The following is a 16,773-nucleotide window of genomic DNA, read 5'->3' as shown; positions in this document are numbered from 1 at the left end:
AAAGAATTAAAAATAAACTGTGCTCAGATGATTAAGACTTTGAAAAAACTGATTAGTTCAAGACTAGAAGAAGGATATTCTATTGACAGGAGAGAAAAGAGAACATAGGGCAAGCCTCCGGCAGAAGTCAGCCCTCAACAGCAGCTTCGATCAGAATGCCAAAGAGGAAATGCAAAAATGGACTCCGGAAAGAAACCAGCCACAGTCATGAAGTCCAGGAGTCCAAGAGACTTCCCTGGTTCAGATACTTCCTGTTTAGGAAGATGTTAAAGTTAGTCCATAGGATTCGTATGCTTTGGATCTAAAGTTCTATAATTGTATTACTCTGTAGGCAGAAAGTCATCTTGAGGCATGTGCCATGGGCCTTCGTAAGCAGAAGCACTTCTTTCCTCCCTTACAAGCTTGCATATTTCTTTCTGAAGCACCGTTTAAACCTCTAGGCACATCATAACTTCAAGATCCCTTCAAAATTTAAATGTTTCAGAATTAAATTCACTATATTATTATTTAAGAAAATATAATAGATTTAGAACATGTATTTTATGTTAAGGTAGAAGTATCACTAATAAATTAAGTGTTCAAAAATAACCCAGGATTGTAAAAAATTACAATAATTCAGCATCTTTAAAAAAGGATTAATGTAGCACCAACACTTCCCATGCAAAACACAACATACACCATGAATTGTCCAGTTATACACTAAAGTCACACAGACCTTAGCACAATCAGCCATCAACCTTCAGTCAGTAAAAAGGAAGCTGAGAAAGCCAAAAATAGAAACAAGGTCTATGAATGCAAAGAATGTCCTTGGCCATTTATGAAAAACTTAAGAGAGCACAGATATGTATGTGTAAACTCTCCCTTTACTATCCACTTCTGATCTGCGATCTATACTAAAAAGACAAAAGACATTTTCTAACTGGAGGAGTGTCAAATTTCAAACTGTTTTCTGAGCTGGCTTCTAAGTGACTGTGCCGTCCACTAGAGGGCAACAGAGTGCTCTCAGAAAGCGAGTGGCAGTGTGTCTGACTAGGTCACTAGTTCATTCACTGTGCACAAGTCTCTCTTTGAATATGCTGAGATCCCTGGATGCTGAGTATGTTACCAGACAGTGTGTTCCTGTTCTAAATTTAGTTCTGCTGGCATTTCATTTCTCACATAATAATAACATCTTAATCCAAATGTTGTGTCATATTAATCAAGTATCTCCTTAGAAAATTATTTTGAGCAATTTAATAACTCTAACACAAATTTTATAAAATTTGTTTGAAACTATTAAAGTATACATTAAGTTAGTTTCTTTGGTGTTTCAGTACTTAATCTCAAACAATTTAGTACTGAAATCAAGACATGCACATGAAAATATCACAATAGTATTATACCATTAAAAGACAGCAAGGGACACTAAACACATAACTCTTCTACACTAACACTACACTACCTAACATTTTGTTGTTGAACAAATTGTTGAACCTGAGGATAAGGCAGACAAAAGTCTAACAAGTACTTATACCAAACACAAGAGACAAAGCTGAGCTGATAGTGTAGTACTTGAACATGAGACAGCACATGGTATTCAAGGGTCAAGGCCCAGTTGTGCAAGTCAAGAGCTCCTGGCCTTCCTTCAAGTTTAGCACTTCCCATTGGTAAAACCTAGCTGTAAATAAAGAAACTTTCTGTGTTGGTATACTATACTTCACACCACACACACACACACAAATATATGTACATATTATATATATATACACATATATACATATATATACACACACACACATATATATGGAGATTATATGGAGATATATGTGTGTGTGTGTGTGTGTATATATATATATATATATACATATATATATATATATATATTACACTTAGGGTTAGAGGTTAGGGTTAGGGCATATATAATATGTATGTATAGTTATGGAAGCAATTCCATTTTCATAAAAATTATGTACTTTCATATTTACATAGTTTTATGTTGCAGTTGTCTTTTTTAACCATGTCAACAATTCACAATGTGAGTTACTGTTTTAAGAGTCTAATATTGAGTAACAAGACCATGGGATTCAGAAGTTATCTCTTTATCAAACTAAGTAAATCAATTAGATCTTTCTCCAATTTTACATCAAATCATTCCACCTCTAGTTTCTAGCCTTTATTGAACTGCACTGATTTTCCATAAGCAAAGCAACCACAGCTGACACCGCTTTTGGACTGTAACTGCTGTTGGGCTCTTGGCTTCTCCATTACTTGGTTCCAGCCTATCTACAGCCCTCATTGCCAGTTTCCCTGCAGGTAGCCCATCCCAGGAATGCAAGTGTTATGACTTGAGCATGAGTCTTCACACCCAGCCAATCTTCTCTGTGCCTGCTCTCTGTCCATATTCCATCTGTGAATGAGTATTCACCAAGTAATTTACACATAAAAGTCCAACTGTACCTCCAGCCTTCTTGAGCAGGTTTGATATCCAACAGGACGTCCACAAACCATCAGCTGAAATTACTACTTACTGTGAATTGACTAAAAGTAAGAGAAACAAGTTTGGTAGGCTCTGCTTTCAGGAAATATAAGAAAGCTCTCTTTTTCACTGATTTTTTTTCCTTTTTTTAACAAAAGGAAGAAAATTGAGTGATTCTTCTTCAGGCAACACGAAAAGTGCAAATCCTTATCGATTGTGTAGCACAATGGCAGGCTTCATGGAGAGCCATGAATGTGCACTAAGAGGAAAGCTGTAGCTGTAGCTAACATATATGGATCCTCTGCTAGGCTCTTAGCTGACTGTGTCCTTGTTTCCGTATTTAATAGTGGTGTTAAGTCCCATTTAAAAAAGACACACATAATAAGGCTGTTTCTGTGCCTAAGATACAAGCTACGATTTGAAAAGGCCTCGCAGAAATAGTTGAAAGAATGCATCAGAGGAAAGTGCTGCATCGGACTGATCTCCTCAGGTATTGTTAACAGAATTTCCCTTCCTGAAATGGGATTTGAAATAAGGCCAGGATGAGCTGGTATCTTCTGCCCTTTCTTTAATGTAGCATTTTCTTGCTTTCTGTATGAACACACTGGCAGTGAAATTTGAGATGCAGGCTGCCTTCATCATTAAAAATCAAGCCAAATATCTCAACTATCTCAAAAAAGGAAGGTGTTCCCAGGGAAGAAGCAGAAAGTGAACTGGGAAAAGGCAAATGAATGGCCATCATTTGGTGTTATAAGGGGGAAATCATAAAACACTCTGTAGCTATGCACGGTAGCTCAGGCTGCAAACTCAGCACTCTGGAGGCTCAGGTGAGGGAAGTTCTTGATCTCATGGTCAATCTAAGTAGCTAAAATGAAACCACAACAAAAGAACTGTCATTAAATGCCTTACCAGATATCTTAACATAAGAAACACAGAGGAGGAAAGGATCTTCAGCCCCTGCCTTCTAGGAGTTGGCAATCTACTTAGAAACACAATTTGCTTACCATGTGGCTGACTACCATATAAAGTAAGTCAAGTCAAGTGTCAAAAGAAATATAAAATAGAAGACGAAGTGCTAATGTTATAGAGAAGAAATCTTGGAAGCAGTTCGGTTTCTAAGGACAACACAGCTCATATTAAGCAGTGTGTTTCAATGACAATAATCTAGGATATTGCCATGGGATACTTTCCTTTTATACCTTATCAAAGCAATAAGAAGCAAAATTCCATTAGAATGCTACATTTGTGATGAATTATTCCCAAATAATTAAAAGAACAGTTTTAAAGTTTCCTAAATATTCAACATACTCAGTGCAGTGCTTTTCTTTTGTTTCCGGGTGAGGATTAGCATGAAATAAAGACATACACAGGATACAGTGTGCCATCCACTTTGAGAAAGATCTACTCTGTGGCTCTCTGGGAGTCGTCCATCCCCTACTATATTATCCAGTGTAAAACACAAAGCACGTTCCAACCTCAGGCATTAAGATGAATATTTAGCAACTGTCTGGAATAAACTCCAACAGCAGCAGTGGCTCCAACAGCCTCTGTAGCTGACACTAATTCATTGAGATGTATTGGGAGCTCTTGAGAATGAAGAGTCTGCTAATTAGGCCACCACAAAAAAAGTTCCCAAACTTCGACAAACTTCAGGCAAACATCTGATGAAGAACTTTGATTTATGAGCTGTCCAGGTGAAACTGAAACAGATGGTATCTTTTAATAATAACTGACATATGAGTTTGTTAAGAAATCGAATGGCTTGAAAATATGCTGCTTGGTATAGGAAAATGAAGAAAGCACTCAGAGTCACCTACCTTATCTTTGTCTTCAACAACATCTGCTAAGACATCATCCGGATCCAGGATTCCTCCATCTCTGTATTCTAAGTGATGAATCTTCACCCAGTATCCAGGATCCTGTGGTGGAACAAGTAAATCTGATGACTCAATCTATTTCTACCAAAGTAAGACACATTTTAAGAGAGATAATTAATCTCAATAAAGTTACGGTATATTGATTGTTGTAGCTATGGTTCCCATTGCTGTGAGAAAATACCATATCCAAAACTAAAGTGAGGAGTCAAAGGTTTAGTTTGTCTTACAACTCTCAAGACACAGTTAATTACTGATGGAAGTCAAAGGAGACACTCAACAGGACAGAAGTCTGGAAGCCAGACCTGAAGCAGTGCTGCTTACTGGCTTGCTCCCCAGAGCTTGCTCGGCCATAGCTTGCTTCTTATGGCACTCAGAACTACCTGCCCCAGAGGAAGGTACCCTCAGTGAGCTCGGCCCTCCTACAGTAATAAATAATCAAGAAAAAGTACTACTGGCCTTCTTACAGGCCAATCTTATAGAGATATTTTTCTCTATCAAAGTCCCTCTTCTCACATATATCTAGAAGTTGGAACACCAATAAAACTTTTTAACACAAAACAAAGGTCTTATGTATAAATAACTTCCACTTTTATCCTGTTTAACTTGAGGACTACCCATCTAATAAATTTTTCTGAAATTAAATTACTATGCAGAAAATGAACTACCAACTTGAAAAGCACCTTTCAACTTAAGTAATGCCAAAAATATTCTACAGAATAATTGTGAAGGTATTTCCTCAACTTCAGATAGTTTAAACTATAATATAAAATTTCCAAAGTAGAAATATGTGACTCTCCCAGCTTTAACTTTAGCAAATCAGTGGAATTGGAAGTGGGGGAGGGCGTCAGCACACCAATCCCTTTGCCTTTTTAACTTCCCATGCTCACTGTGCCTTCTCAGCTCCAGGGTGTTGATGGGGCCCAGGGAAAAGCTCCAGCCCCGTTCCCATTTCTGACATCGGAACACTCTCTGGGTAGCTGTGCCCAAAGTAACATGGTGCTTTCTAAACCGACCTTATGACTTAGATTATTTCCAACAGTCATTTTAGTATAAAACACAACAGCTTGATATTAAATGCAATGATGATGTTACCTATTTCAATTATTTGTGTACTACCTATTCCAGAAAAAGAAAATAAGGAATGCTAGCAATGAGGAAAGAATATGAACCAACTAATGAAGAGAATTCAAGTATCAGTAGAGATCTTAAGGAATAGCCAAGCTAAAACCAACTTGGTTCTATGATTCTTAGAAGGCATTAAGATATAAATAAATAAAAACCTTGGTAAAGGAACAAATTCCAGTTTCTAAAAGGAGTTGAAAATCCTCCTTGGATGAAGCTTTAAGCCTTATCAAATGAATCTTTATTAAGAGTAAGAGCTAACAGAACCCAGAGAATGCAATTGTGAGTTTACAAAAGCTAATAGGAATAGGAAAGCCATACAGCTTTCCCTGTGACCCCTGGAGAAAAGCTTAGGCTGGCTAGTAAATAATAATTCTTTACAGCATCTATACGGAACTTGACTGAGGTGACACCCAAATACACAACTTTACAATAATACAATGTGAAGAAATTCTATGATAGACTTCAACTGGAAGCAATTCTCCTTCACTCAGCTTTAACCATCTCAAAATTATGTTGTTTTTTAAACAGAGTATCTAAATGGAAATTTCAGGAAGAATAAGGCTTTCATTTGCTTCTAATTCTAGGATTATAAATGCAAAAACTAATGACTGATTAGGAAACTTGAGATGCCTACCTCTATTGCCCAGATGAGAAGCCAAAGTATTGAGCAGTAAGAACACAGTCAACTAAGCAAAGCGCAGAATACTCATCTCTCAAACCCATAACCAGAGACTTGTGCCAACTCAAAGCAATTGTGTTAGCAAAAATGAGCTAAATGCAGGAAGTAAGACTCGAGACAGAGTACTCTAGGTTTGTAAACAGAAGACAATACTATCTGACTACATCGGCTCCCTAGAAACCTTCAGAGATTAAAAGCTAATACAGGTAGGACATAGGTAACATTCTTTTCACATAGGCACACCACCCAGGAAACTGTTTTATACTGCCTTCTTAGGAAAAAAGTCCAAGTTCATTAACTGCAACAATTTTTTTTAATATTATATTGTTGAAATATACTCATGTGGTCTAGTTTGCTTGTTGTTGCTGTGATAAACTTTGACAAAAAGCAACCTGGTAAAGTAAAAAGTTTAGCTGACTGATAGGCTACAGTGCATCACCAAGAGAAGCTGAGGTAGGAACCTGGAGGCAGGCTGAAGAGGTCAGGGAGGAATGCTGCTCACTGGCTGTTGCTCATTGGCGGCTGCTCACTGGCTGGCTCCTAGGCTCACCAGCCACTGCCTTTCTTATACAGTCCATGGGCACCCGCCCAGATCTACAGTGACCACAGTGACCTGGGCTGACCTACTTCAATTAGCAATCATTCAAATGCTCTCCAGACCCAGACCCGCCAATCTCATCTAAAAAAATCCTCAAATAAGGTTACTTCTTCTTAGATGTCTCTAGTTTGTGTTGTTGACACAACCAATAACACAACCAGTTTTCCCTTTTTACAATTAACCGGCATGCCATAATTGTAAAAAGGCAAGCATTCTGAAAATGTCTCTTTAAATAGGACGACTTAAAAGAAGAACGCTACCAGTTTCTTTTCCCTTGGGTTCAGTTTGTAAGAGTAGACCATGTAACCCCTAACTAGACAATCATCATTAGCAACTGCCAGACCCATTGAGTCTGCCTTACTTCCTTGTAAGAGGTAAAAACAGAAGGAAAGGGAAAACCAAGTTCTAATTTAAAAATAGGAAAAACTTAAAACAACAACAATCAAACAATAAAAATACCATTAAGTAGGATTTCTTATCATTAAAACAAAACTGGCTGGCAAATAGCAGCAGAAGAGGCTACAAAGCCACATAGTGTTCTTCCATGAAAACTGTTACAGAATCTAAGGCCAGCAGGAAACCAAAGCATAGGACTAAGACGCCTCATCTGATGGAAAGAGTTTAGATACAAACTGAGAATCTTCAAGACGTTGGATATATCTGTTACCATTTAACAAAAAACAGTGAATAAATAGTACTGAACGTTTAGTGAAAAGAGGCAACTTTAGATCACTCTCCCACATTGATTCAGTTATTTTACACATACGGAACAACAGAAAAATGAAGGCTGGCGAGAGGGTCCATCAAGTAAAAGCATTCGCCGTGCAAGAATTCTGACCCAGTTCTTCCCGTGGTAACCATAGTAAAAGAAGGGACCATATTCTGAAATTGTCTTCTGACTACACCTATGTCATGGCACCCATTCTCTCTCTTTGTCTCTCTCTCCTCACTTTGTATGTATCTCTCTCTAACACCTACACACACACACACACACACACACACACACACATTGGTATTGTTTTAAAAAGAAAAGAGTAAGCTTATATGCTCACACATCTATCCCTGGAGAAAAAGAGGCAAGCAGTAAAGCAGCAGTCTCACGTGAGGACTTAATACAGTCAGATGGGAGCATCAATAAACAGGAATGTACCAACCATGGTTCTGTCTCTGTGGCATTCAGCTCTGTTTCCATAGATCACTTTAAGAGTATGGATTCAGAATTAGCAGCCAACAGCCATCGTAATTCACTCTGACCCTTTTATGAATGTCAACATTTCAACCATTACATTGCAGTCAACATTTTGCATTTTGTCTGCATGGTTTTATTACCATCAGAAAAGAACCAATCAAATATAAAAAGATTCACACATGGTTCACAATTGATCCCTTGAGTCACTTTAATGTAGTTTTTTCATGATCGTGACATTTAGTTTACATTCATGTAGTACATGTATCTGTAACAAATATGAATACTATTTTAAAATAGTTCTGTGCATGTATTCATTTTTCAATTCAATAAATCTTATTATCTATACTCCAGAGATCATTAAAGTAATGAAAACCAACATGTTATATGTTGTACTGTCTTTACTTCTAATAATGCACAGTTAATGTAAATCTTCCTGGAATTTAAACTAAAATAAGCCAGTCTACAGGGATGAATTTGAGAAACTTGGATAAAAATATTAATTAAAAGAACAAGATAGTAAAACAGTATTTGCAATGGTCAAATACAGAAATTATTCCAAACATGTATTGACATTAATAAAGAAATTTCACTGGGAGTATATGACATAAAATTTGACTTAGGCTTTTAAAATTATATTAATCTAAGAATGAAAGATCTATAACTTCCAATCTGCAATACCTACAACAGTAGACTGGCAAACCAAGTGCTGAAAGTCTGAAAAACTGCTCCAGGGAACAAAAGACAGGAGATACACGCAGGTCTCTAAGTCAAGACTTAGTAGTAGAAGAGAAGAAAACAGTTTGCAGTGACATGAAATTTGAAGGAGAAAAGCCCCAAAATAAAAAGCCAGTGACTGAAAGACCACACTGAGCCTGAACTGTGTCACCAACAAAGTTCAAGAATGCCCCTGGACTCCTGGTAGCTAAAATTGTCACTGGAATTATCATAGCCATTGGAATGCGAAGTAGGATAGGAGTTAAGTAAAAAGAAAAAAGAAAAGAAACAGAGTTCTCTTTGCAGAACTTTTCAGATTTCATGGCATGAACTCACAAATGAGATTTCACTGTTTTAGGTGAGGCACTATAGTTACCAGGTGCTTCACAGGATTAACTCATCTATCCTCAAATATCCTCATAAAATAGTTGTTAGTCCATTTTACAGACAGACGAAGAAAGCAACAGAAGTGAACTGTCTTATTCAAGGTCAGCAAATCCATAAACACTGGAACCGAATGTTTTTCTTTATATATATATATAAAATGTATGGGGTTATATACTTAGTACATAGGTTTGTATGGCAAATTTAAAAGCATCTTTTAAGAATGTATTTTTAGGACAACTTTACAAGACATAATTGCATAGGACTCAGATGGAGAAATGGGTCTTTCCCCATTCGAATATAAGTGTATGGACTAAAGTTATTCCACTGGGCTTCAGCTGACCCACCCTTAGTAACCAGGACTGCTCCAGGGTCTTTTTGTACCAGGTATTATCTCAGAGGTCAAAGTCTAGAGGACACAGTGGGTGCTAACAGAAGGCCCAGATGTATTGCTCCAGTTGGTCTGAGCAGAAGTGAGAGAGACAAGTGGGAAAAGCTTGTAAACAGAATTCCTAATCATTAGAATGCAGGAATTGGGCAATCATGTACAGAAAGGATAGAGAGGTGAGTTTGTGGAATCAGAAATTGGAGGGAGAATTATGAAAATGTATATACGCAAAAACTTAGCACTTCTATCATAACTTTTGGGGTCATTCTCCTCTTCATTCAAAGGCCAGAAATGAGAGCTGCTTTGCAGGGCACTCAGGGAAAAGAAAGAGTGAGGCAGGTCTGGGGAGGAGGATGAACCTAGAGCAAGAGGAACCAGTAACCAGGCCACATAAGCTTAGGAAGGCAGCGCAGGCCTCAACCACTGACACCTGGCAGGATAAAACTCAGGCAGAAAGTAGAGCATACCAAGGTTCCTGCAATCCACAAGGCAGTGGTGCATATAAGGGTGTTGTAATTTATCCCCAATTGCCTTCTAAACATGCCTTCATGTTCCCAGAATAGATTATCCAACTGCAAACTTCAGAAGAAAGCCAAACAAGATCAACATTGCTGACACAATTTTCATAAACTATGCTTCTGAAGAATTCACAAATATGAAGGTACAATGGGTTTCATTGTGGGTTCAAAGTAATATCTGGCGAAAGCCACAAGACACTTAATCTCTCATTATAAAAATAAGGAGCACATGAGTACGTACCTCTGCAAATGTGCTTTCAGCTCAAAGTTCTACAATCCTATCAAAAGAGAGGTGATGCAGTCTTACTACTATCAGACAGAAGAGACACTAGGGAAAAACTGCTACTAAAGGCAAAATCCAGCAAGAAGAGAAGGCTTCTCACCCTGTACATGCCCAATAGCATTGCTGCAGCGAGCATCCTGCCATGGGACAGAAAGATCATACTATGCACAATACATGCAAACTTGGAAACTCCTAAGCACAATTAACATATTAGACCCAATTCTTTATTTTATACATACTAACACACAAATACATGCCTATTATAATGAAACCAAAACAGTTCAGAAAACACATTTCAACAAGTGTGCATGGGATATTCACTAAACTCATTAAATTTGTATGTTTTTAAATAATATTATCCCCTTTCCTCCTTCCAGCCCTTCCCAGGTATGTTCCCTCAAACCCCAGCAATGCCTCCCAACTCTCAAGTTGATAGCCTTTTCCTTTGATTATTGCTACACATGTAAGTATGTATCCATGTGTATGTAAAAACTGCATATGTATGCACATGGTTTCAGGGATCACCATTCTTCATTGGACAACAAACAAGGGACTCATTCCTGGGAGAGGTTAATTTCCCTGCTTCCAGCAGTCACTAATTGCCTTCATTGTAGTTTTTCTCTCCTGGATACATATGGAAAAATCTTAAATACATTAAAATCAAATTCAGTAATGTATATAAAAATAATATAATCAGATAGGATTTATTGTAGTATTATAAGAGTTATAAAAATGTAAATGTCAACCATGATCATTTAGATAACTAATATGTAAAAGTTAGTATAACCCTAAAGATCACCTCAATGAATTCAGAAAAAGAATTTACAAATATTCCAACAATTCAGAACAAAATATTGTAGCAAAGATCTTCTGAGCCTTGGAAGGAGGTTGCATGATATAGATGTCCCATGACCAACAATTGCTGGGTAGGAAAATCCATTTTCTTTAATAGTGTGGCCCCTCATAGATCTAACATGCTCCAGAGGATGGACACATACCCAAGATGATATTAACAGCACAATTTGACCAAATTCACTTTAAAAAAAGAATGAATGAGAACAGAAAGTTAAGTAGGTATGAAATGGGGGGATGGAGTTTAAAGGAGATGGGAGAAGATAAATATGAACAAAATAAAGTGTATGAAATTATTGAAAAAATAATAAAAATATTCTTTAAATATGGTAACAAATTTGAAAAACAGTAACCAAAAAAATCAGAAAAGGAAAAATAATTAAATATAAAAATATTTTATTTAATTATAATATAATAAATAATAAAATAATTAAATAATATAATAATTAAATATAAAAATATGTTATTTTATTATAGCAGCTATAAAAACATCAGAATATTTAAATGATGGTATTTATAATAGTATCAAAACATTTAAATAGTATATTTATAATAACATCAGGAATCAAATGTTAAAATTATTCTAGCTTACATGTCAAATATTGTTGTGGCCGGCCAGCAGCTCGCAATGAATGGTTCAACTGAGATGGCCACTCCAGCTGAAAGAGAGGAACTAGACGGGGCGAAAGAAGAAACGGAGCCAAGACAGTTTTATTCTGATCAAAGCTCAATTTTACTTGTTCCAACACTCAGTTATAAAAGAAGGGGGAAGGGACCCGATTCCCGCCAAATAGTCTTGGGGTCCAGTAGCAGGGTGAGCATGTGTGTGGCTCCAAACAGCAAAGCAGCAAGGTCCAGCAGTGGGCGTGGTAGAACGAATGAGCAGGAAACTCCACCCCTGAGCAAGCAGGTTCCAGGCTGGGGGAGGGGAGACTATAAAATATTTCTCCTAAAGATTATAAAACGTTAGGGCAAAATAAAGAAAACTCTCGTGGACTAATAAACTGATAATCTTGCTCAAATTCAGGAAGGTTAGGGGTAAGATCTGGAATCTGAGTCAACAGAACAACCAAGAAGCTCCTGAATTATATCAGCATGAAGATTAAAAATCAGTCAGGAGTGGTTGGCACATGTCTTTTATGCCAGAACTTAGGAGACAGAAGCAGGCAGATATTTGAGTTAAAGGCCATCCTGCTATACATAGTGAGTTCCAGGACAGCCTGCATCATGTAGAAACCCTGTCTCAAAAACCAGAACTAAATAAATAATATAAAGAATTAAAACCTGAAAAAAAATTAATTAAAATCTGCCATCACATAAGATTCCCAAATATTTTAGAAATTCTACCTCTCTATTTCTCAAACAAAAATGAGAATACAAAGTTGTCAAAAGACATGTATTTAGGCTCTCCAGCAGAATTATTCCTGCTCTTAAAATTCAAGATACTCATCACAGCAGAATAGATAGTAGTATGCACTTCAAACAATTCCTATACATGAAAAAGAATGACAAACTACAAGCTCATTCAACAGCATGAATGATCAACACAAAATAAGATGATGCAGGTATAGCCAAATCACTTTTTGAAAGTGTTTCTAGAACCCTCTTCCGGTCAGAAAAGCACCGGGGCAGCTGGGGCGCAGGGTCTGCTGACACTCGCCAGCTACCCACAACACCCGCCACAGGATCTTAAGACTTCTGGTGAGTGGAGCACAGCTTCTGCTCCAATCCAATTGCGCACGGGACCTGAGACTGCATTAGTTAGGGAAGCAGAAACCAGCCTGAGTAGGGCCACAGGCCTCATCCGGCCGGATCAGCGCTGGGGTAGCGGGAGCGCAGGGTTGCCTGACACCCTCCAGCTACCCACGACCCCCGCTGCAGGATTTTGGGACTGCTGGTGAGTGGAACACAGCTTCTGCTCCAATCCAATTGCGCGGGACCTGAGACTGCATTAGTTAGGGAAGCAGAAACCGGCCTGAGTAGGGCCACAGGCCTCATCCGGCCGGATCAGCGCTGGGGTAGCGGGAGCGCAGGGTTGCCTGACACCCTCCAGCTACCCACGACCCCCGCTGCAGGATTTTGGGACTGCTGGTGAGTGGAACACAGCTTCTGCTCCAGTCCAATCACGCGGGACCTGAGACTGCTCTGGTTGGGGAGAGAGAAATCCGGCCTACATAGGGCCACAACCCTCTTCCGGTCAGAAAAGCACCGGGGCAGCTGGGACGCAGGGTCGGCTGACACTCACCAGCTACCCACAACACCCACCACAGGATCTTAAGACTTCTGGAGAGTGGAACACAGCTTCTGCTCCAATCCAATTGCACGCGGGACCAGAGACTGCATTAGTTAGGGAAGCAGAAAAACGGCCTGAGTAGGACCACAGGCCTCTTCCGGCTGGACCAGCACCGGGGTACCGTCAGCAACCCACGACCCCCGCCGCAGGATTTAGAGACTGCTGGTGAGTGGAACACAGCTTCTGCTCCAATCTTTAAACAGTGACAACGATAACAACTAACCCCAGAGATTACCAGATGGCGAAAGGTAAACTTAATAATCTTACTAACAGAAACCAAGACCACTCACCATCATCAGAACCCAGCACCCCCACTTCGCCCAGTCTAGAGCACCCCAACACACCGGAAAAGCTAGACACGGATTTAAAAGCATATCTCCTGATGATGATAGAGGACTTCAAGAAGGACTTTAATAACACACTTAAAGAAATGCAGGAGAACACTGCTAAACAGGCAGAAGACAATAAAGAGGAAGCACAAAAATCCCTTAAAGAATTGCAGGAGAACACTGCTAAAGAGTTACAAATCCTTAAAGAAAAACAGGATAACATAATCAAACAGGTAGAAGTCCTTACAGAAAAACAGGAAAACACATCCAAACAGATGATGGAAATGAACAAAACCATACTAGACCTAAAAAGGGAAGTAGACACAATAAAGAAAACCCAAAATGAGGCAACACTGGAGATAGAAACCCTAGGAAAGAAATCTGGAACCATAGATACGAGCATCAGCAACAGAATACAAGAGATGGAAGAGAGAATCTCAGGTGCAGAAGATTCCATAGAGAACATCGGCACAACAATCAAGGAAAATGTAAAATGCAAAAAGATCCTAACTCAAAACATCCAAGAAATACAGGACACAACGAGAAGACCAAACCTACGGATAATAGGAGTGGATGAGAATGAAGATTTTCAACTCAAAGGACCAGCAAACATCTTCAACAAAATTATAGAAGAAAACTTCCCAAATCTAAAGAAAGAGATGCCCATGAACATACAAGAAGCCTACAGAACTCCAAATAGACTGGACCAGAAAAGAAATACCTCCCGACACATAATAATCAGAACAACAAATGCTCTAAATAAAGATAGAATACTAAAAGCAGTAAGAGAAAAAGGCCAAGTAACATATAAAGGCAAGCCTATCAGAATTACACCAGATTTTTCACCAGAGACTATGAAAGCCAGAAGATCCTGGACGGATGTTATACAGACACTAAAAGAACACAAATTCCAGCCCAGGCTACTATACCCAGCCAAACTCTCAATTAACATAGATGGAGAAACCAAAGTATTCCATTACAAAACCAAATTCACACATTATCTCTCCACGAATCCAGCCCTTCAAAGGATAATAACAGAAAAAAACCAATACAAGGACAGGAACCACGCCCTAGAAACAACAAGAAGGTAATCCCTCAACAAACCTAAAAGAAGACAGCCACAAGAACAAAATGCCAACTTTAACAACAAAAATAACAGGAAACAACAATTACTTTTCCTTAATATCTCTTAATATCAATGGACTCAACTCCCCGATAAAAAGACATAGACTAACAAACTGGCTACACAAACAAGACCCAACATTTTGCTGCTTACAGGAAACTCATCTCAGAGAAAAGGATAGACACTACCTCAGAATGAAAGGCTGGAAAACAATTTTCCAAGCAAATGGCATGAAGAAACAAGCTGGAGTAGCCATTCTAATATCTGATAAGATTGACTTCCAACCCAAAGTCATTAAAAAAGACAGGGAGGGACACTTCATACTCATCAAAGGTAAAATCCTCCAAGAGGAACTATCAATCCTGAATATCTATGCTCCAAATACAAAGGCAGCCACATTCATTAAAGAAACTTTAGTAAAGCTCAAAGCACACATTGCACCTCATTACAATAATAGTGGGAGACTTCAACACACCACTTTCACCAATGGACAGATCATGGAAACAGAAACTAAACAGGGACACAGTGAAACTAAAAGAAATTATGAATCAAATGGATCTGGCAGATATCTACAGAACATTCTATCCTAAAACAAAAGGATATACCTTCTTCTCAGCACCTCATGGTACCTTCTCCAAAATTGACCACATAATTGGTCACAAAGCAGGCCTCAACAGATATAAAAATATTGAAATTGTCCCATGCATCCTATCAGATCACCATGGACTAAGGCTGATCTTCAATAACAAAATAAATAATAGAAAGCCAACCTTCACGTGGAAAATGAACAACACTCTTCTCAATGATACCTTGGTCAAGGAAGGAATAAAGAAAGAAATTAAGGACTTTTTAGAGTTCAATGAAAATGAAGCCACAACATACCCAAACTTATGGGACGCAATGAAAGCATTTCTAAGAGCAAAACTCATAGCTCTGAGTGCCTCCAAAAGGAAACTAGAGAGAGCACACATTAGCAGCTTGACAACACACCTAAAAGCACTAGAACAAAAGGAAGCAAATTCACCCAAGAGGAGTAGATGGCAGGAAATAATCAAACTCAGGGGTGAAATCAACCAAGTGGAAACAAGAAAAACTATTCAAAGAATCAACCAATCAAGGAGCTGGTTCTTTGAGAAAATCAACAAGATAGATAAACCCTTAGCCAGACTCACTAGAGGGCACAGGGAAAGCATCCTAATTAACAAAATCAGAAATGAAAAAGGAGACATAACAACAGATCCTGAAGACATCCAAAACACCATCAGATCCTTCTACCAAAGGCTATACTCAACAAAACTGGAGAACCTGGATGAAATGGAGAAGTTCCTAGACAGATACCAGGTACCAAAGTTGAATCAAGATCAGGTTAATGATCTAAACAGCCCTATATCCCCCAAAGAAATAGAAGCAGTCATTAATAGTCTCCCAACGAAAAAAAGCCCAGGACCAGATGGGTTTAGTGCAGAGTTCTATCAGACCTTCAAAGAAGATCTAATCCCAGTTCTTCACAAACTATTCCACAAAATAGAAACAGAAGGTACTCTACCCAACTCATTCTATGAAGCCACAATTACTCTGATACCTAAACCACAAAAAGACCCAACAAAGATAGAAAACTTCAGACCAATATCCCTTATGAATATTGATGCAAAAATCCTCAATAAAGTTCTTGCTAACCGAATCCAAGAACACATCAAAACAATCATCCATCCTGACCAAGTAGGTTTCATCCCAGGGATGCAGGGATGGTTCAATATATAGAAATCCATCAACGTAATCCAGTATATAAACAAACTCAAAGACAAAAACCACATGGTCATCTCCTTAGATGCGGAAAAAGCATTTGACAAGATCCAACACCCATTCATGATAAAAGTCTTGGAAAGATCAGGAATTCAAGGCCCATACCTAAACATGATAAAAGCAATCTACAGCAAACCAGTAGCCAACATCAAAGTAAATGGTG

At 38.4% G+C, this 16,773-nt stretch overlaps 1 protein-coding gene across 1 annotated transcript in view; it reads right to left on the bottom strand.

The window, feature by feature from the left end:
• Pard3b (par-3 family cell polarity regulator beta) overlaps positions 1–16,773 on the bottom strand; it is a 1,032,172-nt gene that overhangs the window by 896,068 nt on the left and 119,331 nt on the right. The window contains exon 2 of the mRNA XM_021162850.3: positions 4,273–4,374. Coding sequence (XP_021018509.1) covers positions 4,273–4,374 — 102 coding nt within the window. The remainder of the gene's footprint in view (positions 1–4,272; positions 4,375–16,773) is intronic.

The sequence above is a fragment of the Mus caroli genome, unplaced genomic scaffold (genome assembly GCF_978045245.1).
Source record: "Mus caroli unplaced genomic scaffold, Mus_caroli_1 scaffold_1, whole genome shotgun sequence".
NCBI classification, from domain to species: domain Eukaryota; kingdom Metazoa; phylum Chordata; class Mammalia; order Rodentia; family Muridae; genus Mus; species Mus caroli.
This window is presented reverse-complemented; position numbering and strand designations above follow the sequence as displayed.